The sequence below is a fragment of the Asterias amurensis genome, chromosome 7, assembly GCF_032118995.1.
Source record: "Asterias amurensis chromosome 7, ASM3211899v1".
NCBI classification, from domain to species: Eukaryota; Metazoa; Echinodermata; class Asteroidea; order Forcipulatida; family Asteriidae; genus Asterias; species Asterias amurensis.
In genome coordinates, this window is record NC_092654.1 from 4,769,725 (window position 1) to 4,797,325 (window position 27,601).

Consider the following 27,601-nt stretch of genomic DNA (forward strand, 5'->3'; position numbering starts at 1 on the left):
ATTTCTGAGCGCATGAAAACTCGCAGCACCGGCTGTATACTCCCCCAGGAAGCTCAGATGGTTTAGGCATGAACACCTTTCATAAATTGTCAAAGACCAGTCTTCTCACTTGGTGTACATCAACAAAATAAAATAACAAACTTATGAACTTAAAGGAACACGTTGCCTTGGATCGGACGAGTTGGTCAAAACAAAAGCGTTTGTAACCGTTTTTTATAAAATGCATATGGTTGGAAAGATGTTTTAAAAGTAGAATACAATGATCCACACAAGTTTGCCTCGAAATTGCGTGGTTTTCCTTCTACTGTGCGAACTAACATGGTCGGCCATTTATGGGAGTCAAAATTTTGACCCCCATAAATGGCCGACGTGTTAGTCGACGAGGTAAAAGGAAAACCACGCAATTTTGAGGCATGTTTGTGTGGATCATTGTATTCTACTTTTACAACATCTTTCTACCCATGTGCATTTTATAACAAACGGTTACAAACGCTTTTCAAAGACCAACTCGACCGATCCAAGGCAACGTGTTCCTTTAATTGGTATTCGAAGTTGTGAGAGAATAATGGAAGAAAAAACACCCTTGTCACACGAATTTGTGTGCTTTCAGACGCTCGAATTCGAGACCTTAGCTGAGGTCTCGAAGTCGATTCAAATATTCGAGTGAAAAATTCCTTCTTTCTCCAAAACTACGTTACCTTCAGAGGGAGCCGCTTTTCACTAATACCATAGTATCGACAGCTCTCTATTGCGGGTTGTTCTAAAACCCCCTCGACCCCGAACCCACGACCCCCTCGACTTGTGTGCAATTTTTTTTTCTGTACACCGAAATTGCCACAGTTCACAACCTCAGCCAATCACGCACATAATTTTGTATGCTGACGTCCACTACCATCCCTCGCACATCACAACACAGCGTACGAGACAGACCATACACACGTGGTACGCGTATCGCTTGGCTGATCCGAGATTATTATCCCAACTGGGAACCTGCGTTTACCGCCCGTGTACGATAACGGCCAACTCATTACGTGATGATCAGGCAGACCCATTTCCGGGTGATCGCTCCCGTCCTGTGTACTAGTTACACCATAGAGAAAGGACAACGTTGCTCTATGCGGAGCTAGCTCGAGGACCCGACCGACCAAATGGCCCACACGTGTTTTGGGGTCTGTGGATGAATGCAGATAAATAACCGCAGTCTCAGACTTGAAATCAAGTGGAAGAAAGTTGCGTCGCGGATCACACACTGTGAGTTCTAAATCGGGGACTTGGTTCTTACTCGGCCTTAAAGGGACATTTTATGATTCGGAATTGGGACATTCTTCGAACACGGGGCAGACGTCGAGGGGTCGTGGGGGTTGAGGGGGTTTTAGAACATTCTCTCTATTGCTCGTTACCAAGTCAGTAAGTTGTGAGTGAGGTGGAATTCGAACAAGCCAAAGCTAGTCTTGGCTTTTATTTTTAGGCCTAGCCTAGGGCAGGGGTAGGGGGCTAGGGTCCACGATACCATCGCCCGAGGAAGCTCAGATTCCAGAACCTTCCTCCTTGCTCATGCTTCTCACTCAGCCTTCTGCTTGGATTTGGATGCCAGGGACAGAAGAAAGGCAGACTGTGAAAAAAACCCAATATTATACGTACCTGAACATTACGCATGGAGGTACGTTACATTCAATAAGTCTCCCTCCATGGTTTGTTAATTGTGGTGATGCTGACTTCGGAAGTTCTCAGCTAGCGAGCTCACGTTGTCAGGTGCATGCTGTCACCGGACCACATCTGCCCTTCCAAGTTCCACCCTTTAACCCACACTGCAGTGCATGGCGCACTGGCGATGCCCAATCGCAATCATTGCCCATATCCTCCATGCACCACGGATTTCGCTGAGCATTTAGAAAAGCCATCATTTTGTTGCGAAGAACAAGACAAATTTCATGCCCGATTTCCAAATGACTATATTATTTCTCACAAAATTATAATAAACAAACAATACACAGATTCCTCCCTAGTTGAACACTTTCTTGTTTTGAGCTCGACGACTCGACCACCACCGCCGAGAGAGCGCGAGCGAGGCCAAACCTGCTTCGGCGGGGGCGGCCCTTGCGCGCCACACATGGTACATACACAGTACACGGCCCGGGCGGTGCAGTTGATAAGTGGAAATAGGGGTGGTTAATATGTGTAAGCGGGGGGGGGGGGGGGGGGGGGCATTTCCCATCCCAGCGTTCAATTAATAAATTTGTCAAATAAATTATAATTTAGAAATAAATCGGGAAATTGTCTCACATCGACACTTGCACACATTTAGAAAAAACATGGTATACAAAAACCATTGAAGAAAATGACAAGTCATATCGCTAACGCATGTGGCAAAACAAAAGTCAATCAAACAAAATTATATTGGGTGACCCACCACCACCAAGTCAGCAAAATATCCTGCCGGATACATCAACGCATGCCCAAATCAAATGACATAAATGAACATCGGAAAAAGTTCCAGCTAAACAAAATAATTGTCTAGATGCTGAACAGGCTTTGACAAGAAGCTGGGATGAATAGATGTAAAAGACGTTCACACGTTAAATAAGGAAAGGGAAAAAACTCCCTTTTAAACGACAACAACACCCCCATACTTTGAATAGACTAATCTCCCCCATGAATCGGCAAACATCGGTTTCACGAACCGAAAGTTACCGAGAGGTCACAAGCCGAGGTCAAACTATTCGACCCCCAGACAACTCGACTTGAAATAGGTGAACTAGTGAGACAAGTCGTCATGTGTCACGGCGCCCACGATAGCGCTGTGAGCGGTGTTCAAACACACGGAAGTTGATTTGCCTTATACCCGAAGTTGGGAAAGGGGGGAAGGAAATTACAAGGAAATTACGAACTCAATCTTAAAACAAATAGAACATCAGTGTTATAAATTTATATTGATGATACTTCAAACTATTCATAAAGTACTTTGAACAAGTATACACAAATTCTACCTGGCAACTGAGGGGTAATTTAAATTGTAAATTTTACCCACACTTTTTTTAATAGAAACGGTCGAGTTGTCTTACTGGGCGACCTGCCTTACTCGACGACCATTCTAGAAATGAATCGGTCCCACGAACGAGTGGTCTGACAATCGTCACAAAGTACCCGTATGTATCATGGCGACTTCCCCCACCTAGTGGTATGCAATGTGTCGTGGAGTGGTCTAAAAATTAAAATTTTGGATCTCAAAACCCAAATTTTTCGGTCTCTGGCTCACTCCACACACACTAGCATTGATGGTAATGCATGCAAGCAAACATCCGAGACTCAGTGATGGGTAATTGTCGCCGAATTTCTTCATTATAAACGAGCTGTCTTATCTTTTTGGATTCTCAACTGCCCAACCGCCATCTTTTCCAAAATGTATACCTGCCAAAATGTACATTTTGAGCTCTTAAATTTACCGGACCTGTAGGTTGGATGTTTTATTTTTGCCAGGATAACAGATAGTTATCAAAAGCTAACTGCAAATTGTTTTTATCTCCTTTTTACAGGTTCCACGACAGGAACGAAGCCCGTCCTTTTCAGGTGTGTGAATGTTGGAGAAACTTGCAGAAAACAAGCTCAGCTGAATGCCATGTGTCTGATGGTTCTCAAGACTGATGTTATGTTCATCTCGTCATCTCCTGCCTCTGCAATGCAACCACAGCAGCTAACTCTGCATGATTTCTCAGAAACGAGAAATCACACATTTTCTTGCGCAGAAATTACTTGTTTCATGTTGAAGCAATATTGCCACAATCATGTTTCTTATTTATATTTTGTGTAGGATATACAGAAATGTTCTATATTATTTTTGTGTTATCCTTTTGCTTCGGTGTTTTTATGAAAACTAACCAGCACATGACTAGCTAGCTGGGCCCAATTTCATTGAGCTGCATTGAAGATATTGCTCGACAAAACAGTCACAGGGTAGCCTGGTAGGTATTTACTTCGTTAGGGGTTGGTTACCTTCTGCCTGGTTCACAATTAATTTGTGATTGTTTGCTGCTTGTGCTTCAGAAGTTCAAGAGATCGTTGATTTGAAATTGGGCCTTGGTAGGTACTAAGCTTAGGTAGCACAGTAGGGCAATGTAGGGCCTCGACTCGAAATAATATAAAAAGTGATTGAACTTGTATTAATATGTTTAGACCTTGCCGATCGTGGAACAATGTGCCAATTATCTTTGCTGGATGATCAACAATTTATAAGAATTTGATAGCGAGCTAAATTCTTCAAGAATATTTGCCGTTCTCAAGTGTGAAGCCTGAGGCACAGAGTGAGAAACGCGCTTTGTTTTAATACAAACTGCAGAACAATCATTGAGACAAAAAGGTACACAAAATTGGTCACCGCAAATTTTGGGTATCAACACTACAGTGGTGCATATAAATGCACACATTTTTTGTGAAATGATTCATATGCATTTTTTAGTTGCTTGTTTGGCCGAAAAGAAGGTATATTTCTTGACTACATTTTAGTGGTCATTCTTGGGTTGATGATCATGCGAAGATAAATGTTTTAAGGGTAGCAGTAGCTTGTAATTCGTTCATCTTGGTCACATCCCTTATTAGAGTATGCAATCGTCCTATCAAGGAACATGTCGCACTAGAACTAGCTCCTAATGTAATGTAGGCACAGGGTGAAGGTTGCAATGGTAAGAGCAATTTAAACTCTTGTATTATTATAACCAGAATTGTTCGTGGCTTTTTTGAAAATGAACAACTCCCAAGGGTGTGTTTAAAGGAACATGTTGCCTTGGATCGGTCGAGTTGGTCTTTGAAAAGGGTTTGTAACCATTTGTTATAAAATGCATTGATTAGAAAGATATTTTAAAAGAATAATATAATGATCCACAAATGTATCACTCAAAATTGCGTGGTTTTCCAATTACCTCGTCGACTAACACAGTCGGCCATTTATGGGAGTCAAATTTTTGACTCCCATATATGGCTGACCATGTTAGGTCGCAAAGTAAAAGGAAAATCACGCAATTTCGAGGCAAAAGTGTGTGGATCATCGTATTCAACTTTTTAAACATCTTTCTAACCATTATGCATTTCATAACGAACGGTTACAAACGCTTTTCAAAGACCGACTCGACCGATCCAAGGCAACGTGTTTCTTTAACATTGGTAAGGTTAAAAATGTAAACTTACACATATTTTTAAAATAGCTTGCGCGATACCCGTATCAAGATCTAAAGAAAGAAATGTTGGAAAACTTGAAGTATTTTAATTTTTAATTTTTAAGTGCTTTAGTCTGTTGGAAGTGAGTCTGACAGTTGACCATGGCTTGCTGCACAAAACCATTAGAAAAACGACATCAAACTGACAGTGCATCCTGCATTGTGTATTAATTTTTTATGACGGCATAAAAACTTCCAAATTAATCAAACTATTTGGCCAGGCTTCGGACTGATGATACCCAAGCCTACATCCGTATGGATTGTAAAAGGGGAACCCTGTTTCATCCCTAGGAGTAAGTGAAAAAAATAATTGTAGCCCACACCTTGAAATGGCCTTTAGGCCTTGTGTGTCTGGCCACTTTCATAAAAAAAATACAAAAAAATAGTGTGAGGTTTTGAATAAGGCCAAAGATGCGCAGGCTCTTATTTATAGGTTAGGACCAATGGTAATCTGCAACAAACTTGTGCAAGGATGTACGATCTTACTCCTTTCAAAGATTAACATGTATTCATTTAAAGGAACATGTTGCCTTGGATCGGGCGAGTTGGTCTTTGAAAAGCGTTTGAAACCGTTGAAATGCCAATGGTTAGATAGATAATTTAAAAGTAGAATACAATGATCCACACAAACATGCCTCGAAATTGCAAGGTTTTCCTTTTACGCCACGAAGAAACACGGTCTGCCATTTTGTGGAGTCAAAACTACCCCAAACCCTCAATTGCTTATTTTGATTTGCCAGATTTAAATAAGCAATTATTGACATGCATAAAATCACAGACGAAACATTCCACATTTTGATGTGACTTAGTTTTATGGTATCTTTACTGACAAACGTGCTCGCTATCTTAGAACTGCTGAAGCAGAAAGTATTGCTCAACCTTTATCTGCTACACAAAATTGAGCAGGAAACCAGTCTAAAGACGGTTGCGCGGTATTATATTTTAGCTAGTTGTAATTACTCACTTATTTTGGTTTTGCTTTAAAGGCAGTGGACACTATTGGTAATTACTCAAAATGATTATTAGCATAAAACCTTTTTTTGGTGACGAGTAATGGGGAGAGGTTGATCGTATAAAACATTGTGCAAAACAGCTCCCTCTGAAGTGCCATAGTTTTCGAGAAAGAAGTAATTTTCCAAGTAATGATTTCAAGACCTCAGATTTAGAACTTGAGGTCTCGAACTCAACCATCTAATCGCACACATCTTCCTGTGACAAGGGTGTTTTTTTCTTTCATTATATCTCGCAAGTTCGATGACCGATTGAGCTGAAATTTTCGCAGGTTTGTTGTTTTATGCATATTTTGAGATACACCAATTGTGAAGGCTTGTCTTTGACAATTACCAATAATGTCCAGTGTCTTTAACATCTCTTATGATATTGGTACCTGGAGTATAGGAAAGAATGTATTCCTTCAAATATTTTGTATGTACAGTAATATAATTTGGTTTTCTTGAGAAATGACGTGCACAGTTGATTCAATGCAGTAAGTTTTATCCCGGACTCCACCCATCATGAGTTTCTTCAATGATAATGTTTGATTGTAGACACAACCCTTAAGTTGCCAATCCATTCAAAACTATCAATGTTTTTTACATGCCTTATACTTCATGGAGGCAATGGACCCATTGGTGATTGCCTTGGTGTTCCTTGAAACTTTTGAACAGTTTCCTCATATAGTTTCCTGGTAGAGGTGCCTTCTATCAAGGAGAACACGCCTTGGTGCTCTTGCTCTTCAAAAAACAAAGCATCTGGCCTGTTTTGAAGCTAAATTTGTGGACCAACCCACCGTATCTTTCAGGGTAGAAAAACACTTGAATATTTTTCTTGTTAAAGGCAGTGGACACTATTGGTATTTCTCAAAATCCAGTCTTCTCACTTGGTGTATCTCAACATGTACATAAAATAACAAACCTGTAAAAATGTGAGCTCGATTGGTAGTCGGAGTTGCGCGATACTATGAAAGAAAAAAAACACCCTTGTCACACGAAGTTGTGTACTTTCATATGCTTGATTTCGAGACCTCAAGTTCTAAACTTGAGGTCTCGAAATCAAACTCGTGGAAAATTACTTCTTTATCCAAAACTACATCACTTCAGAGGGAGGCGTTTCTCACAATGTTTTATACTACCAACCTCTCCCCATTACTCGTCACCAAGAAAGGTTTTATGCTAATAATTATTTTGAGTAATTACCAATAGTGTCCACTGCCTTTAAAAAAACACATTTCTTCTATTGAGATCAATTAATTTTTTATTTCCAGTAGTGTTATTTGACCCACCACTTGCATTTTCGGGGACAACAAAATCTAATTTAAACAGAATATTCACTTTACGCTTTTGATACAGGCACATTTAATTACATGTAAACAGATGCACATGTATGGAGTTGTGGATTGATAAACCCTGCATTGAAACTATGAAGCACGGTTTCTTTTCAATTAGTGTAGGACTTTTAAAGGATTTGGGTACTTTTTGTAACACAAAACACAATTACCACAGATTTACATTAAACTTACACCGTTTGAAGATAATGATGGTAGGAAGCTTCGCTAAGAATATTACTAGCTGAGGTGCTGTAGTTTTTGAGAAGTGAGTAAAACAATGTCATGCAATTAGTTTTCGTCTTAAGAGATGACAATTATTTTCGTGACTTGTTTTACTCATTTCTCAAAAACTACAGCACCTCAGCAAGTTGTATTTTATGGTAAGCTTTCTACCACCATTATTTCAAACTGTGTGAGTTTGTTGTAAATCTGTGGACATTAGAGTAACCAGACCATTTAAAGGATTTGGGTACTTTTTCAAAATGTCCACAAATTTACATTAAACTTTCAGGGTTTTTCAGATAATGATAGTGGAAAGCTTCCCTTCAAATATTACTTACTGAAGTGCTGTAGTTTTTGAGAAATGAGTAAAACAATGTCATGAAAATCGTTTGTAAATGCTTAAAATAATTTTCATGACATTGTTTTACTCATTTCCCAAAAACTACAGCACCTTAGCACGTAATATTTTCAGGGAAGCTTTCTACCATCATAATCTTCAACTGTGAGGGTTTTATGTCAATCTGTGGACATTGTGTTTTGTGTCCTACAAAAAGTACCCAGCCATTGATTTCACCAAACTCTTCCTAACTTAGGATTAATCTCAGGACTTGGGACGAGTTGAGTCCCGTATCCAAATACGTAGGAAGAATTGAACCCATCCTAAGTTAGGACGGGTTACTCGTCCTAACTTGAGTTATGACTCATCCTAGAGTTTCGTGAAATCGGCTGCAGACCCTTTAATGTAGGACTTTTAAAGAGCATAATTTTTTGAGCTTTATTTTGAATGAATACCTGTATGATGCCCATTATTTTTATCTCAAGTATCAAGCATTTTGTGGACAATATTGCTTTATCATGTTTTAGTAATTTACTGCTTCATTGTTAACTTTAACAATGTATGCTGCGTGATAGTTTCCCCATGGGAGAACAACGTTGCCTGCAAAGTAATGGTGGCAGAGAGATTGACACCATTCAGTCACCAATAGACATGTGACATTTGGAGAGTTGGCACTTGATTCATTGTATGGTTGCTGTAATGTTTGGAAAGTCAAATTTACAACGTAAATTGAGGCATATTAAGTGTACCAGTGTATTCAACAGTTGTGGGAGATGTCTATTTTTCCAGACATTTCCCTTATATTTGTTTTTTGAATGGTAGGAAGCTTTCCTTCAAATATTACTTGCTGAGGTGCTGTAAAGTTTTTGAAAAATTAGTAACAAGTCATGAAAAACGTCTTTCCTAATGAGACGAAAATTACTTTAGCATGTAAAACATATTTTCGTGACTTTTTTTCTTCTCATTTCTCAAAAACTACAGCACCTCAGCAACTTATATTTTAAGGTACGCTTTCTACTATCATTATCTTCAAGTGGTGCAAGTTTAAGGTAAATCTGTGGACATTGTGTTTTGTGTTACAAAATGTAACCAAATCCTTTAAAATAGCATTTATTATATTTCCATGTAAACATTTTGGTATGTTTTTGTTGATTCCAGACTGTGGACAGATTTCCAGCCAAAAGCCACAGTGGGAACAGTGACGCAACCAAGGGGTCAATGCCCTCCTCCAAGACCGGCGAGCGTGCCGACCGTAGCGCTGACCACCATGATGACCACAAGGAGAGGTTACATATCTCCAGTAAAGACTCGCCCAATCAACATCGCCAGTCCATCAGTCCGGGGTCCAGGCAATCCAATGATAGGAGTAGCCCACGTACATATCGTAATAAAGAGTCCTACCTGCACAGACAGAGGGAGAAACAAAAGTGTAAGTCTTTTGGAAAGTTTTGGTTTTATGTTTTACAGACATGTGCAGAATTTGTCTTGCAAGCTGGACCAGTTAAAGCCATTATACACTTTTGGTAAACAGTATTGTCCAAGTCCCACACTTCGTGTATCACAACTTGTATATAAAATAACAATCCTGTGGAAATTTAGGCTCAATCGGACATCGGAGTCGGGAGAAAATAACGGGAAAACCCACTCCTGTTTTCGCGCGTTTCGCCGTGTCATGACATGTGTTTATAACAAATCCGTAATTCTCGTAAACGAGAATTTATATTGTTTAACCGTTTTCTCAAAAAGTAAAGCATTTCTTGAAATAATATTTCAAGAGAAGTCTTTCACCATTACCTTCTGTAAACCCTGTAAATTATTTGTAAATCTGTGAATTTTTTTTTTTTTCTGTACCGAAAGGGTCCAATGGCTTTAAGGCCGAGTCACACTGCAGGGGTAACGGAAACGATAACAATCATGATGCAAAGAGAACGCATTCTATTGGTTGAATTTTTCCACGGCGAATACGCACAAGCTCATTCAACCAATAAAATGCTTTCTCTTTGCGTAGTGATCGTTATCGCTTTCATTGTTACTACAGTGTGACTCGGCCTTTAGCTTATCATTTCACTGGTCCATTGGTGTTTTTACTTAGTCCATTTTTCAAATGAAGCGGGGAAGCTTTTCAATACTGAACTAGCCAGCTAGACCACTTGGAGGTGAATGTTGACTAGTCTTCAGGTGTTTTAGGTAGCGCACCACTGTTAAGGGAGAGTTATAATGTTACATGTACACCCCTCGATGTAGTTCATGTCTATAACTAAAATTATGACACTATTAAAAGTCGTGGCTATTGGTTCCACCTATTTTACTCCATGAGCTTTCATATTGAATTTTTTGGACAACCAGGCATGTCATGTTTTCTACCTGAATCTGATTTTTCATTTTTTCACCAATGCACCCCTTATTTGTGACAAGACAAATTTGTTTGACCCGCTCGGCGGACTACTAAAGGAAGGATTTCGACTTGCCCACTGCCGTTTTCACTCACCCACCGCTAAATTTTATCCTGTTAAACTTGTTTTTGTTTTGCAGATCTTATTATCTTACGCTTATAAGTTTGCCAAAAACTTTTCTTTTTCTATGGTTCCAGTAAGCCTACCTTTTAAATGGTACTATTTTCTAAGGTTTTCTCCTGAAAATCATCTTATTTATTTTCCTTTGGTCAGTAGACATTGTCAACACCATTCTGAAATTGTTTTAAAGGCACTTGACACTATTGGTAATTACTCAAAATAATTGTTAGCATAAAAACTTACTTGGTAATAATTGTTAGCATAAAAACTTACTTGGTAACGAGCAATGGAGAGCTGTTGAGAGTATAAAACATTTTTTGGGAACGGCTCCCTCTGAAGTAACGTAGTTTTTGAGAAAGAAGTAATATCTCACTAAAATATTTGAATTTTAATCGAGACCTCAGCTGAGGTCTTGGATTCAAGGCGTCTGAAAGCACACAACTTGTGCGACAAGGGTGTTTTTTCTTCCAAATTGAGTTCAAATTTTCATAGGTTTGCTTTTTTATGCATGTATAATGTTGAGATACACCAAGTGAGAAGACTTGTCTTTGACAGTTACCAAAGGTGTCCAGTGCATTTAAAGATCATAATTTTGTTAGCTTCATTTTGAATGAATACCTGTATGATACCCTTTTTTTATCTCGGGGTATCAAGCATTTGTGGACAATATTGCTTCATCATGTTTTAGTAATTCTGCTTCATTGGTAATATTAAAGGCAGTGGACACTATTGGTAATTGTCAAAGACTAGCCTTCACAGTTGGTGTATCTCAACATATGCATAAAATAACAAACCTGTGAAAATTTGAGCTCAATCGGTCATCGAACTTGCAAGATAAAAATGAAAGAAAAAACACCCTTGTCACACGAAGTTGTGTGCGTTTAGATGGTTGATTTCGAGACCTCAAGTTCTAAACCTGAGGTCTCGAAATCAAATTCGTGGAAAATTACTTCTTTCTCGAAAACTACATTACTTCAGAGGGAGCCGCTTCTCGCAATGTTTTATACTATCCACCTCTCCCCACTACTCGTTACCAAGAAAGGTTTTATGCTAATAATGATTTTGAGTAATTACCAATAGTGTCCACTGCCTTTAACAATGTATGCTGCATGATATTTTCCCTATGGTAGAACAACTTTGTCAGGTCTACCCTGGTCTTGGCCCTCTGTTGCCCTGATCTGGCCTTGGTGCCCTTTCAAAAGTTGTCCATAAGGTTTTCAAATTTGAGGCCTTGCCCTCTCAAAGATGAAGTAACTAACCTGCTACTCATAGGAATTTTTACATCATTTACAGCTATCGTTCCTTACATTTGGCCAGCTGCCTACTGTTAAGATAAAACATGTATAACAATGATTTATTTACTTTCCTGTTTTTGTTTTTCCTACAGCATTGGGCAGTTCACCAGCAGAGAACATGGTTAATCACCACGGTACAAATTCCCATGTTACAGATCATGAAAAACACATCAAAGCGGTAAGGAAACCTTATTTTAAAGGCAGTGGACACTATTGGTAATTTTCAAAGACTAGCCTTCACAGTTGGTATATCTCAACATATGCATAAAATAACAAACCTGTGAAAAGTTGAGCTCAATCGGTCATTGAAGTTGAGAGATAATAATGAAAGAAAAAACACCCTTGCCACACGAAGTTGTGTGCGTTTAGATGGTTGACTTCGAGACCTCAGGTTCTAAATCTGAGGTCTCGAAATCAAACTCGTGGAAAATTACTTCTTTCTCGAAAACTACTCCAATTCAGAGGGAGCCGTTTCTCACAATGTTTTGTACCATTAACCTCTTCCTATTACTCGTCACCAAGAAAGATTTTATGCCAATAATTATTTTGAGTAATTACCAATAGTGTCCACAGCCTTAAAGCTAATGCTTCACTTAATAATTCAATGCTTCACTCATTCACTCAATTCTCAATGTTCCAACTTTATCTGTAATGTTGCAAACATGTGACATCGTATGGATTTATCATAGCATGCCTTGCTCTATCACAATCCCTAGAATTTGTCTAATTGAAAAATGGTAGCAACAAATAAATAGCTGATAAAATGGAATGTTTCAGTGGCAGCCCTTATTTGTATGCATCACCCTGATTAGCCTACATGTAGCTTGTGGTAGTGTCAAATGTGTACAAGTCTTAAATGTGTGCTGCATATTTCTGCGTCTAGCCACCAGGCAATCTCGTTGGTCTAGTGGGTATGACACTGCTCTAGAATTGCAAAGGTCATTGGTTTGAATCTCACCCGAGTAATATGCCTGTGATTTTTTTCACAGAACTCGGGTAAGTACCGAGTATGCAGTGCTAACACACATCTGTGTATATGGGTAAAAACCCAAATTAATATCTTTCTGATTATTGCTGAATATTGATATTGTAACAGATTCTGGCCAAAGCCGGTGAGTGGACTGAGCACACCAGTTCCTCAGGGAAAAAGTATTACTACAACTGCAGGACGGAGGTTTCACAGTGGGAGAAACCCAGAGAGTGGCTTGAAAGGTGAGACTGAGATACAGGTTACACAAGTTTAAAGGCACTGGACACCTTTGGTAATTGACCAGTCTTCCTACTTGGTGTATCTCGACGTATGCATAAAACAACAAACTTGTGAAAATTTGAACTCAATTTGTTGTCAAATTGCGATAGAATAATGGAAGAAAAAACATCCTCGACACACAAGTTGTGTTCTTTCAGATGCTTGATCAGAGGTCTCAAAATCAATTCAAATATTTGAGTGAGAAATTACCTCATTCTCCAAAACTACATTACTTCAGAGGGAGCCATTTCTCACATTGTTTTATACTATCAACAGCTCTCCATTGCTTGTAACCAAGTAAGTTTTTATGCTAACAATTGTGTTGAGTAATTACCAATAGTGTCCAGTGCCTTTAACTCCCGGGTTCAGATTCTTACAAATACATTTCCCTACTTGATTTCCTCTCAAAAACACTGAGTTAAAAACATAATAATAATACTTATAATCAGATATTTATAAAGCTCCAAATTGCCATAATGGCCTCAAAGCGCTAAATACAAAGATACTTAAAAGGGAATTACCAGAAACACTGATTTAAAAACATCTGTTCAGGGTGTTCTTTTCTTTCATTAATATCTCGCAACTTGGACGACCGATTGAGCTCAAATTTTCACAGGTGTGTTATTTTATGCATATGTTAAGATACACCAACTGTCAAGACTAGTCTTTGACAATAACCAATAGTGTCCACTGCCTTTTGAAAGGCAATTACGAAAATATGTTCTACATGTATATGTTTTAGGCAGTTTAAACAAAATCTGGACAAGCCACTGAAAATTCAATACAATTCTACATTATTAGTTAAAAGGACACTACATTAAATTATTTAAAATAATATTGCCTAAAAAGGTAGGTCTTCAAATGGCGCTTAAAAATGTCAATACATGAACAGTCCCTGAGGTGTGATGGAAGCTTGTTCCATAATGAAGGGGGAGGGGGGGGGGGGGGTGGGGTGGCTGCGACACTGAAGGCTCTGCGGCCATAGGATGATGTCTGAGGAGGTGAGGTGTATGCTTAGTTTTACTCTCCAACAGGTTTAAAGATTAAATAATTTCCAGCTTTGAGCTTCTCTCGATGAGAAAAACAACATAAACCTGTCCCTGATTTGTTTTCAGAGAGAAACTTCAGAGAGCTCTTGGAGCTAAGGAAAGACCCGCTGCCAAAGATTCACCAAGACCAGCTCAAAGTGGAAATGCAACACCTTCAAAACGTGAGTTCTAAGATCTGTCATGGCATTAGACTTTGTGCTGTTTTCTGCATCAAGGGACAGTTTCATAGATGCTAGCTTTTACTGTAGCAGAATAATTTTCGTAAGCAAGCATACACATTTCACAGTTTAGCAAGAAAATTATTGTCCAGCTTTCAGGTTCACTGTGGATTTACGATGTTACGTCATTTGTTTATACACTAAGCACTGGAAGGTTAGCATGCCTTTTCCCATGTTTATGGGTAGCAGACCTATAAAAGAGAAATCGCCACAAAATCATCTGTTAAAAGCTTCTCTTCGAAATTGAGCCCCGATTATAGCTTGAAGTATCAATCATAATGTTTCTTAAAAATCTGTGGTATTTTTTGAGAGGGATATGAATATCTCTTTGCTCTAGTCAGATTTTTCTCTTTAAGTCTAAGCTTTTTCTAAAGCAGAGCATTAAGCTCGGTTCATACGTCCTGCGAATGCGAGTTTGACTTGAATTTGACACCACAACTATCTTTGCTGCGAATATCGCTGCGATATTCGCAAGTGAGTTGAGCAGAGCTGAACTGCTGTGAAGATTTGTTGGGAATCTTGTGACGTTAACATTCGCTTCGCATTTGCAGGAAGTATAAACCGGACTTTACGGTAGTGTTATCATTTTTGTAATCCCTTTATTAATAACTCTTTTAAAGCCATTGGACACTTTCGAAACAGAAAAAAAAAGAAAAAGTTCACAGATTTACAAAAAAATTACAGGGTTTACAGAAGGTAATGGTGAAAGACTTCTCTTGAAATATTACTCCATGAAATGCCTTACTTTTTGAGAAAACATTAAAACAGTTATCAATTCTCGATATCTGGAATTACGGATTTATTTTAAACACATGTCATGACACGGCGAAAGGTGCGGAAACAAGGGTGGGTTTTCCCGTTATTTTCTCCCGACTCTGATGACCGATTGAGCCTAAATTTCACAGGTTTGTTTTTTTATATATGAGTTGTGATACACGAAGTGTGGGCCTTTGGACAGTACTGTTTACCGAAAGTGTCCAATGGCTTTAAAGCAACAATACTTTCAACTATTTTGTTTTTAGCTGATGCTAACAACAAGCATTCCAATGAGTCGGCCAGAGAAAAACCAATGCCGTCCCCTCTACTGCTCCAACAACCACAGCAAGCCAATAGATTTCCGGAACGACCCTCCAGCAAGACCCAGGAGAGATCGTCATCCAAACCCCAAGGCCAGGAGAGGCCGGCAACCACCAGCACAAGCACACTCAATCGGTGCCACAGCACCAGCACAAGCAGCAGCAATAGTAGCCAGAAACGGCCTTTGCAGTCTAACCAAACACCTTATAGGAATGAAGGGGTGCGCACGGAACGAGACCGGAGACATCAAGACGGTGAGCACCGGGAGCATAGAGAACAGTCTAGTGTTAATGATAAAGCACGCAGTGGGGGCACTCCAAGTGTTGTGCAACCTAGTGCCGCTGTTGGCCCCGGTGGCAGTGTTAGTGGACTTTCCTTGGCCACGGACATTTATGGTAGACTTAAACCTCTCGTCTCCTACCCAAGGGGTGATAAAGACCGCACAGGTGAGAAAGAAAACAAATTGTTACTCTAATCGAGTAAAATAACTTAACCTATCACACACTATTACTTTATTTGTCTTGTTACCTATTAGACTGGTCCCCTGTCCTCATCAGTAAGGATAGAGAAAGGCACTGGTGCACACACAACACAACTTTCTGACCAATAGTACACACACAGCATTATGGCATGTCAAATTTAAGTGGGTTATAAAAGTACATCTGGCAGGCAACCAGCAGATTCTTGAGATCGGTATCTGGTGTATTCATGCACCTCGATGTGTAGATGTTTAGGTTGGTTCCCTGCTTGCAATGGAGGACTTGGATACTGCACGTTACGCTAGCTAAAACGTGAATGCGAACGTCAGAAAATGTTGTTGTAAAAATCTCACATTTTACGCATATGTGAAGTTACCATTTCTCACGTCAGGTTTGTACGTGCAGACGTCATACGTGCGCATGAAATAAGCCCAAAGTGGTGATGTCACCTAGAAACAACGTAATTTCACGTATTTGCTCGCGTAACGTGCAGCTAAACCTCTCTAATAGGTCATAGCAGACATAACTGGGGACCAATTTCATAACACTTTTTTAGCAGACGAAGCAGCTCTCAGAATACCCTAAACATCTGACGGCACACTTCGAGGCTCATGAATAACGCCAGATACCAGCCTTGAGCACCTGGCCAGATCCTGCCAGAGTTACCTTTGACCTTGCATCAATTCACACGTTTACACACATTACACTTTAAGGATTGGGGTACTTTTTGTAACACAAAACCAGTGTCCACAGATTTACATTAAACTTACACCGTTTGAAGATAATGATAGTAGAAGGCTTCCCTTAAAATATTACTTGCTGAGGTGCTGTAGATTTTGAGAAATGAGTAAAACAATGTCACGAAAATACGTTTTACATGTTAAAATAATTTTTGTCTCGCTGAGACAAAACTTACTTTTGTGACTTGTTTTATCCATTTCTCAAAAACTACAGCACCTCAGTAAGTAATATTTTAAGGGAAGCTTTCTACCATCTTCAGCTTCAAGTATCACAAAGCAGGCAGACATTGCGAATAAATATTTTTCATTTGTTTCATCGAAAATTGTCATTAAAATTGTCAACAAAAATGACATGAAACAGACAATTTTTGTTCTATGGGCATTTCGGTACAAGCCGCTTCAGGCTGCTACGATCTCGCTTAAGGATTAAACTCGCATGAGGTTCGAAAATACAAACTCTTTGGAACGAACCTTGACTTTCTGGATCGCGCGATGGACAGCTAGGGAGCTATGACCCCTGGAAACAAGGTGTTTCTTAATTTCCTGTGAGTGGTGGATAAAATCAGAATCATTAGAACAGATTCGCTGTAGTCCGAGGGCCTGACTGTAGGCTATGCTGGTTTTGCAGTGTCAGGGGTTACAGCTAGTTGAATGTAGGTGTTGATGCTTATCTGTGGGTTTAACAAAGAGATCTGTGATTAAGTCATCATCCGTCTTGAGAACCTTGACATCCAGAAAGTGTGTATCCTTGGTTGAGTATTCGCTCGTGAATTTGATGGTCCTGTGGAAGGAATTTATGTGGTTAAAGGATTTGGGTACTTTTTGTAACACAAAACACAATGTCCACAGATTAACAATAAACTTAAACTGTTTGAAGATAATTATGGTAGAAAGCTTACCTTAAAATACTACTTGCTGAGGTACTATAGTTTTTTAGAAATGAGTAAAACAATGTCACGAACTTCGTCTCCTGAGACGAACATTTTTGTATGTTTTACTCATTTCTCAAAAACTACAGCACCTCAGCAAGTATAATTTAAAGGGAAGCTTTCTAATATTCTTCAAACTGTGTGAGTTTAATGTAAATCTGTGGACATTGTGTTTTTGTCTTACAAAAAGTACCCAGACCCTTTAATGAAAACTAAGAGAAGTGTGTTAAAATACAATTTTACTGTGACCCATTTAAGCATTCAAGCCATGCATCTTAACAGTAATTGATTCTTAAAGTGCTCTGTGTGTAGTTTATGAATATCTGAATGCTTCATCTTGATTCATCAATTTATGTTCGATCACCTTTCCAGCGTCCGCTGAGTCACCACGAGTAAGAACCACCCCATCCCCAGGCACACCCACAGCTACCCCTTCTCCCTTGCTGTCGAAGCCGACACACAATAACCAGCAAAACCAACAAGGTCTCCACCCACCAGCTGCTCACAAGTTATTCCCAACCCATTCTCCGTCATTAGATAGACACGGCCATCCCCACCATCAGAGTGACAGGCTGGATGAGGCTTTTGAGAGTAAGTTCACACAAATTGATTTTCCTGCACCCAGGCCTGATGCTTCACGGAGGCAACGGAGGCGATTGCCTCCATGCCCCTGGTCATTGCCCTGGTGCCCTTAAAATGCTCCAGTAGAAATTTACAATTTCCTCATAGGGTACCCTTTACCAAGGAGAAAATGCCTTGGTGCCCTTGCCCCTTTCAAAAATGAACCATACAGGTCTCTGCACCCATATAAATCCCTTGCCCAATTGACATGCTTGACAATCACTTTAGTAAAGACTCTTTCTGTTTTATGGTCACTTTGTCTTACAAAGCTTGGTACTTCAAAGTGGTCTTCAGCTTTGTTTATATTTACCAGCTTGAATGAAATGTCACACGCAAATTCAATTTCTACAGCTCCTCTCAAAACTCCGAATTGTTAGGCTGGTAAAAAACTTTTTGACTTCCCATGTTTAGCATATTATACACAGTGTAGTTATCCCATTTTGTCACAGGATACTACCATTTTGTAAGAAAAATCTGGTGTTCCAAATGAAAGTTATAGCATTTCTACCACAAGTTAAAAACTTTAAAGGTGATTAGTTGGTTTCCTTTTTCAGAATTTTACAGGATCATTGATAAACCAAAACACTGCAAACCTTAAACAAAAACATCTTGTCTACTTGTTGTCAAGTTTCAGTGATGTTGTCTAAGTCAGCCTCATTTCTACAAATAAATAAACAAACACTCTGACTACATTGAAACTGATCCCAACGTTCACTAGGTTTATTGATCTGGAATGTCATCATCTTTAAACTTCTTATCTTTATTTCCTGTTCAGGATTATCCAACCAGTCTCCTATCTCGGTTGCGTCTGTCTCGGATCTCTCCTCCCCAGCCATCTCGCAGGTGTCCCCGCGCAACCAGTTGTCCACGACCCCACTCCAGTCCCACTCGCAACCTCAGCCCTCCCCGCAATCTAGGAGTAACTCCCAGTCGAGAAGTAACTCCCAGTCGTCTCAATCCAAAAGTAACTCTCAGTCGCACTCCAAAGGGGACTCAAGAGCAGACACACCGACCTGTCTCGCTCGCGAGTCCGCATTGAAGTTGAGCCAGGAGTCCTTAGATACCAAGCCGGAGCTGTTGGATTCTGAAGAATGCAAGTCAGTTGGTGAAGTTCCGCCAACGGGGGATAGTAAACAAACCAGCCCAGTTTCCTCAAGGTAAGTTGTCAAGGCGGCTTATTTTTGACCGCGCGAGGTTGCTATAAATAGTATTTTTATCATTTTTATACTTTTTTTATGTGATTGGCCCGGCACAGCTTAATAGACGTTTTGTCACTTTTGTTGCGCCGTAGTTTCAATTTGCTTCAGAGATAGATTATAACAGCTCCTTAAAAAAATCTTATTGTCCGTGATGGATTAGATGTCTGTTGCGGTGATGTGTTCCAATCTGTAATAACTGTTTTTGGTATGAATGAATATACCCCCAGAAGTGATTCAAAAATATGGCCCATTACGCCTGGGCCACGAGTGAAATTGACTACCTGACTGGTCATGCTTTAAATACTCAGAACTCTAGTTGTGTTGATTTTTTGTATTTCCAACGATGCATTGCAGTATTTTTTTGCCACATGCTCAAGATGGTAAAATCCATGCTGAAATGTGATGTGCAAAAGATGCCATTAGAGTAAGCAACTCTTTTGATTCATCAATAATTTATCGGGCACACAATGGCAATTGCCATTATTTCTATCCAAAATAAAAAATAAAATAAAACATTTGCTTTTTCTCAAATGGCACCCACCCCACCTTGTACCTAACCGCGCCGAACGAACAATTGAGAAAATAAAAGTACAGCAGAAAAATCATATAGCAAGGCGCCAAGGACTCGAGCCTGTCAAGCTTCATTTAAGCTTGGGCGATACCACGATATTATCGAATATCGCGATATTAATTTGGACACGATTTCGATATCGGATAGATTTGGTTTGAATCGAAATATCGATATGTCGCGATATATCGCGATATATCGCGATAATCGCGATAATTGCGATATATCGATATATCGATTAAATATCGCGATGTATTTGCTAGCTGATACCCCATAGATTTGGAGTAAAACCAGAAGAATAGGTCATTAGAACACCTCTCTTATACTAGGACTGTCTCTTCTACAACTTTCACTTGGAGTTTTAAGACTGATGATGTCAAATTTCATTAATTGCGATTATATCGAATATCGCGATATATTGTCGGCGATATATCGTGAATAAAATAAATCGATATCGCCCAAGCTTAGCTTCATTCATTGTACAGGATTATACCATTGTTCAATAGGTACTTTCCCCCCATGCTGCCAAATTGTATCAGATTTATTGGAGATTCAAATTTTGTCTTGTAATTTTTTATCTCATATCATGCGCTTCTGCATGATCATAAAAAAATCTCTTATTAAAGTTGTTCTTTTCATGAGCCACACTTACAGACTTGTGGCCCAAACTATAATGTGATTGAGTACCTGGCATGCTTGATATAGTCTTTGATTGTCGTCATGAGCGACATATTAATAGTACATACTGCAAAAAAAATTAAACACTTTGATCTCTGCTTGTGCATTGTGGTCATACAATATATATGGGCAAAGTTGCTGACTGCCAAAGCACCTAAAGTTTTCATACATGTACATGCCTGCAACTCGTCCAAGTTGTAGCTACGTCAAACACAATAAAATTCTGCTTCTCAGCTGCGAGTTAGGTTGATTAGATTTTTGATTTTATTTTTTGGTGCTACATCCTGTGTTTTCAAATTCAGATCTGTTATTTTTCCTGATTTTGTTTATTAAATTTTTCTGAAAGAAGTTGTCTTGCAATCACAGAAACGGAAGATTTAGCTCTTGTTTTGTAAAAGTAAAAAAGTTCTAATATTTCTAACATTAGTTTCAATTTTTTTTAATTTGTCATGTTTTTCAAATTTCATGTTGATTTTTCGTTAGGCATACTCTCTGTGGTGTGAAATACTGTTTCCTACATTATTTGATGTGTGTTATTATTAATTATCTTCTTAGTCCAACACCAAGCCAGACCTCGAGCCTATCAGGAACGGGCGCGGCCAGCCTACCGACCACACCCCAGAAACCTGCAGTAGCCACGTTAACACCATCATTAGCATTGTATCACGAGGAATCCTTAACCAAGCATATTTGTGGCTGGCCCTCAGAGATCCTGGAGAGACAAGTAAGATACCATTTGTTTATTAGGTGTTTGGCCAACAGCCAAAAACATAATTGTTATTGTTCTGTTTTTTTTTCTTTCAATCTTCTACTCCTTCTGGTAAACTCATCTCTACACAACATATATCTTAAGAGTAAAACCAAATTGAACCTTAAAACTCATATGACAATGGAACCTTAATATGAAGATGGCTAAGTTCTCATGATGATGGCATCAATTCTCGAATTGCAAGGTTTTTCAAGTATAAAAATGACAATTTGTTGAAGGAGGATCATCATAAAGTCGAGCGCCATGTTACAGCTCAAGCCTGCCCAGTGATTCGTTTCCAGATGTGGGCTCCCAGAGGATGGTTGGGCATGAAGGTGATAGCAGTTTGTACTAGGTGTCATGTGCCAGAATAGGCTAGCCCTATCTGTGGAACATTCTTAAGCCCAAAACTCTTAAAAGTGTTTGCTCGTGTTTTCATGATTGTGTGTGTTTTGTCGACAGGCCCAAAGACTGTTTGAAGAGTCCCACACGCTAGGTGCAGAACTCTGTGCGCAGGTTTCGGCTGATCTCAAGTTTGCGAGGTCATTAGTTAGGGCATCAGAGATCCAAGCAACACTTCAAGAGCAAAGGTGAGCATTTCAGCTGTTACTTCATGTGATCTCTTGCCCTGAGTCAAAGGCATAAAAAGTCTATGCTTTGACATGCCCATGGTGCAAATTATTACAGCATAGGGTGTGTGCATGTTTGGGCTCATTTCAGATATCTTATGGAGGCCAAAATAGGGAAAAGAAAAGGGCTTGAAAGGAAATTCTATTGACCGAACACAGGGTGTTCCACAAGGCAATTTGTGTATAAAAAGCTTAGTAAACGGTGCAGGGACAAAGGAAAGAACCAAAGAGTGCTCAACAAGGATGCATTTTTGAGAATGTGTGAGTAAGGTTGTGTCTCCGCCTGTTGGAATTGGCATTGCGGCAATGCCGAGATTTCCTCTTCATCGTGCGTTGAGGTGTAGAACCTTTTTTCAAAAACTATGTCACTTCATAGGGAGCCGTTTCTCACATTACTAGTTACTAAGTAAGGTTTTATGCTATTAATTATTTTGAGTAATTACCAATAGTGTCCACTGCCTTTAAAGAGAGTTGCAAGTTGAATCCCACCCGTGTAGCCTTTGGATTTATTATCCGCACAACTCAGGAAATCGCAAGAGTGTACAGTGCAAACCAAAAGTCATAATCTACTGGGTAAATTTTTCAGATGCGACTTAGCCTTGTATCCTAATTTCTATTTCTATTTTCATTCCCCAGGATACTATTTCTACGGCAGCAAGCAAAGGACTTAGAAAAACTACGACATGAGAACGCTTACATGACATAGTATTAACCTCAACGGCAGCTGTTGTAACTGCTTGGTAATTGTATATAATTATATAAACGAAAAATGTAGGAAGGTTTACTCCACGCAACATCACTTACACTCATCGTAACATGTTTATTTCTTCCCTGCCAGACTATAGGCTTGGAAGGTGGCTAGAAGGCCCTTTAATCTCCAAACTGTTTTCAATAATTACAGTAAAATCCTTTCTATGTGACTGGTTCAATAGAGCTACCTTTGGTGAGATTGGAGTACTTTGTTGATCGCAGATTACACAAAACTGCTACGTGGCTTAAACTAATTGTTATTAAGTCCATCGCAAAATTCATGTCGGATAAAATCAGTAGGATGACACTAAAAAAAAAACTTTAGCTTTACTAATTCCCCACATTGACAAATCTATGTGGATGAAGATAAATTTATTTTAAACATTTTACTGCCATTCTAGCCCAAGCAAACAGTTTGTTTCTTGTGTGCCAGCATGCGCTCAAACTTAGTAAAGGTAAAGACAAATAATTTGGTAATGAAAAACTTTAATCACTATTTTCCGCCGATCAATTCTGTGAACTTGGGCCCAGGGCAATGAACGCCTCTGTCTCGTTGACCTTTGTGTATCTTCCAGTCTCTGATCATTCACCAAAGTTGTACATGGTTTTAAAGGGTTCGGACCCAATTCCATAAAGGTGTTATTCCATGCAGATTGTTTAAAGGTAGTATGTACTTTTTGTAGGACAAAAGATACAATGTCCACAGATTTACACTAAACTTACACAGTTTGAAGATAATGATAGTAGAAAGCTTCCCTGAAAATATTATGTGCTGAGGTGCTGTAGTTTTTGGGAAATGAGTGAAACAATGTCATGAAAATAGTTTTGGTCTCATGAGACGAAAATTATTTCAAGCATTTACAAACATATTTTCATGATATTGTTTTACTCATTTCTCAAAAACTGCAGCACCTCAGTAAGTAATATTTGAAGGGAAGCTTTCCACTATCATTATCTTCAAGCCCTGTAAGTTTAATGTAAATCTATGGACATTTTGAAAAAGTACCCAAATCCTTTAACTCATTTGTTTGTTTGGCACAAAAACCCAAATTTTCTGTCCACCCATGGTAACACTGCACATTTTGTAGCTTTTTGACAAGCAACATTTTTCAGAAGTTTTTCTGCATAGCAGTTTTATAGAATTTGGGTCCAAGCCATAGGCAGAGTGCATACGTTTGAGTGTCTATGAGTTATGAATAATTTTCAACTTGGATGTGATTGTTAGGTGTGGCAAACTTCCTTCCCAATGATAAGAAATGTCATCAGAATTGCTTAAAAATGCAAGTTTTTGTTTTAGTGTGTTTGTTGGTATAAGAAGAAAGCAAAAACAACCCATGCCATTATTGTCTAGCCAACCCGTTTGCTGTACATGTACTCTGGATAGACCTTGTGCAAGTGTTACAAATCATCAATATGCTTCCCATATCGTGATGCTGGTAATTTCGTTTCATCAAGTATTTTTTATATCGTCAAGATTTAAAGACACTAGAAACCTTTGGTAATTGTCAAAGACCAGTCTTTTACTTGGTGTATCTCAACATACATATACATGTATGCACAAAATAACAAACTTGTAAAAATTGAACTAATTTGGTCGTCGAAGTTGTCAGATAATAATGGAAGAAGAAAAACAACCTTGTCACCCGAAGTTGTGTGCTTTCAGATGCGTGATTTCGGGACCTCCAAATCTTGTTCTGAGGTCTCGAAATCAAATTCGTGAAAAATTCATTCTTTCTCAAAAACTATGTTACTTCAGAGGAAGCCCTTTCTCACAATGTTTTATACTATCAACAGCTCTCCATTGCTTGTAAGTTTTATGCTAACAACTGTTTTGAGTAATTACCAATAGTGTCCAGTGTCTTTCAAGACGAACAAAAGTACAGGCTTTGTTTATTAAAAGGGGGAGGGGGGAAAGGTGTAACATATGAATTGATTTAAACAAAAAAACTTACAGATTTTGGCCTCTGTAAAGTTCTCCAGGGAAATATGTCTCTCTGAAACAATTTCAAAATCGAGAGAATTGCAATTGAAGACCCCCAAAATAGTGCTTATTCCAATTGTCGCTTCTGAAATGAAATGATGTGCACAAAATCCCTGACAATAGATAAACAAATTTCCATTGTCTCCACTAAAACGTGACTGACATGAGATCTTATCTCAGCTGCTCTTCCAATAATCAATGCTATACTTTGCGTTTAACAGTTACCAGCGGAAGACATCTCTTTGACAAAGTACTTTAGTAACATATTAATAAATTTTGCCACATGCACAAGGTCTATATTTGATACTCTTCAAATAATTATTAGAACTAAGTCCTGAAGGTTTCAGAAGGTTATCAAAACAAATCAATTGAATCTCTTTAAATTGTTTTTTTAGCCGATCATTTTGGGATGCAACATGGAACAGTTGTGTGGGAAAATTACTCGTGATGGATCTTTATCAAAATGGTGTCAAGGCAGCATTACATTTGAACACAACATTCATCTGAAAAGGTCTACCTCACTTTCGTAGACAACTTAAAAGGAGGCGAGGGATTTCTCCTGATTTCAGATTTTCTCAAAACCTTGTGGGCCCTTAGACTTTTTTAAAAGAAGTAAAGCTGTCACAAAAAAGAAACCTGTAGTTTTGTTTCTATTTCCGTTGACGCTTAGAGTATGTACATTACACCTGAATTGTAACATCTTGAAGGTTTTGCGTCTTTAGCCCCTTTCACACAAGAGCAATTTAGCAAGGGTCCCTTGCTAAATTCTAGCATGGTTGTGAAATTTTACAAAATTTACCTCGTGTGAAAGGAAAACCTTTTTTTCTACTGTCCAAGTTCTCTTGCAAAATCTTGTCGAGCATTGCTACATTTGTTAACAGTGCTAAAATTTAGCAAGGGACCCCAGGTAAACTGCTGTCATTTGAATGAGAGGAAAGCTGGTCCTCGGTGGCACGGAATTTTGACATGTGTTTAAATCTCATCCCTCTTAAAGACAATGGACACTATTGGTAATTGTCAAAGACCAGTCTTCTCACTTTCTGCATCTCCTTATATGCATAAAATAATACACCTGTGAAAATTTGAGCATGATTGGTCGTCGGAGTTGCGAGATAACTATGGAAGAAAAAAACACCCTTGTCGCACAGAGTTGTGTGCTTTCAGATGCTTGACTTCGAGACCTCAAATTCTAAACTTGAGGTCTCGAAATCAAATTTGTGGAAAATTACTTCTTTCTCGAAAACTACGTCACTTCAGAGGTAGCCGATTCTCACAATGTTTTATACTATCAACCTCTCCCCATTACTTGTTACCAAATGAGGTTTTATGATGATAATTATTTTGAGTAATTACCAATAGTGTCCACTGCCTTTAACAGGGTGTCTGACCAAAATGACCGGGGCAGATCGAATCAGCTTTAAATCTTCCAGATTGAAGTTATCTATATAGTAAAGTTCTCTAGTCTGGGCCCAGTTTCATAAAGCTGCTTAAGAACAAATAGTAGCTAAGCAAAACAAAATTTTGCTTACCAGAAAAAGGTTACCAGCCAAAATACAATGTCACATGTACAATTTTTGACTGCTGTCCTGCTGACGTTTTGCCAATCAAAACATTTCTAAGCAACATTGTCTTCCTAAGTAGCTCCATGTAAGCGAGCCCCATTGAGCTGGGCTCAATTTCATAGAGCTGCTTAAGCACAAAATTTTGCTTAAGGATTACCGGCCAAGATTCCACTCAATTGTTATGCTAAGTAAACAACAGCTAAATACCAGTCACAAGCAATGTATATGGCATGAAATTTTGGCCAGTAAACGTGTGTAAAATAAGCTAGCTATTTTTGTGCTTAAGCAAATTTGTTGCTTAAGCAGCTCTATGAAATTGGCCCCTGGTTAAGCTCAAACAGTAGCTAAGCAAAACAAAATTATGCTCACCAGAAAAAAGTTACCAGCCAAAATACCACTCCACATGTACCGTCTGTAGCTGGTATCCTGGCCATTTTTTCGCTCAGCAGAAAAATGTTAAGCACCAATTGCTGTCTTAGCTGCTCAATGAAATTTGGGCCCTGGTCAAACGATAATGTATCCAAGTATTTTGGCTACATGAAAATAGGTGACCGGTTGTTCTCCAGTACAAAATTCTTTTGATACAAACAATTGGATACAAGAGGATTAAACAATGTACATGTAGGAGTGGTTTTAAGATAAATATGTATACTAGTGGCACCACTTCCTATTAAAAGATTTCACCTCCAGTAATTAAGCTAAGCTATCGGAGTCAAACTAACCCCCTTGTCAAGTAGCTGTAGAAAACTCACATAGTGTGGGGAAGATTTGTTATTGTCAGAAGTCCTTTACTAATCCATACATTGTTGACTACAGATAAGATACAGCATGAGTTGCTTGAGCAAGACCAATTTGTCACATTAAAAACAAAGTTATACTGTACTTTTTGTTTTTTTGGAACGAAATAAGTTAGGAGAAACGTAGAGTGCTGTTAGTTTCTTTACAGGAAAATAACCCATAAAGTGAATTTGTTCCCCCAGTGGCCTGCACTGTAGCATCTCTGTGCCCACTCGATTAATAAAATGTGAAACAAAAACGGGTTGTTGGGGGAGGGAATTGACTTAAGTTAAAATGAAGTCTCTAGTTTATGCACGGCTGTAGTGGCGGCCATTTGTGCTAGAATGCTGTACATGTACACTGTCTTTTAAAAGCACAGAATCAGTGAACATATCTTTAAAGGCAGTGGACACTATTGGTAATTACTCAAAATAATTATTAGCATAC

The 27,601-nt window shown here is 38.9% G+C and overlaps 1 protein-coding gene across 1 annotated transcript; it reads left to right on the forward strand.

Annotated features, from left to right (window-relative positions):
- Positions 1-3,163: 3,163 nt before the first annotated feature.
- Positions 3,164-27,259, forward strand: LOC139939490 (WW domain-containing adapter protein with coiled-coil-like). Its single transcript, XM_071935450.1, has 12 exons — positions 3,164-3,316; positions 3,534-3,567; positions 9,251-9,521; positions 11,993-12,078; positions 12,997-13,112; positions 14,265-14,359; positions 15,439-15,939; positions 18,014-18,232; positions 19,038-19,419; positions 21,263-21,431; positions 21,918-22,045; positions 22,721-27,259. Exons 1-12 carry the CDS (start codon positions 3,276-3,278, stop codon positions 22,788-22,790), a joined length of 2,112 nt encoding a protein of 703 aa, XP_071791551.1. The 5' UTR covers positions 3,164-3,275; the 3' UTR covers positions 22,791-27,259.
- The last annotated feature ends 342 nt before the right edge of the window (positions 27,260-27,601 follow it).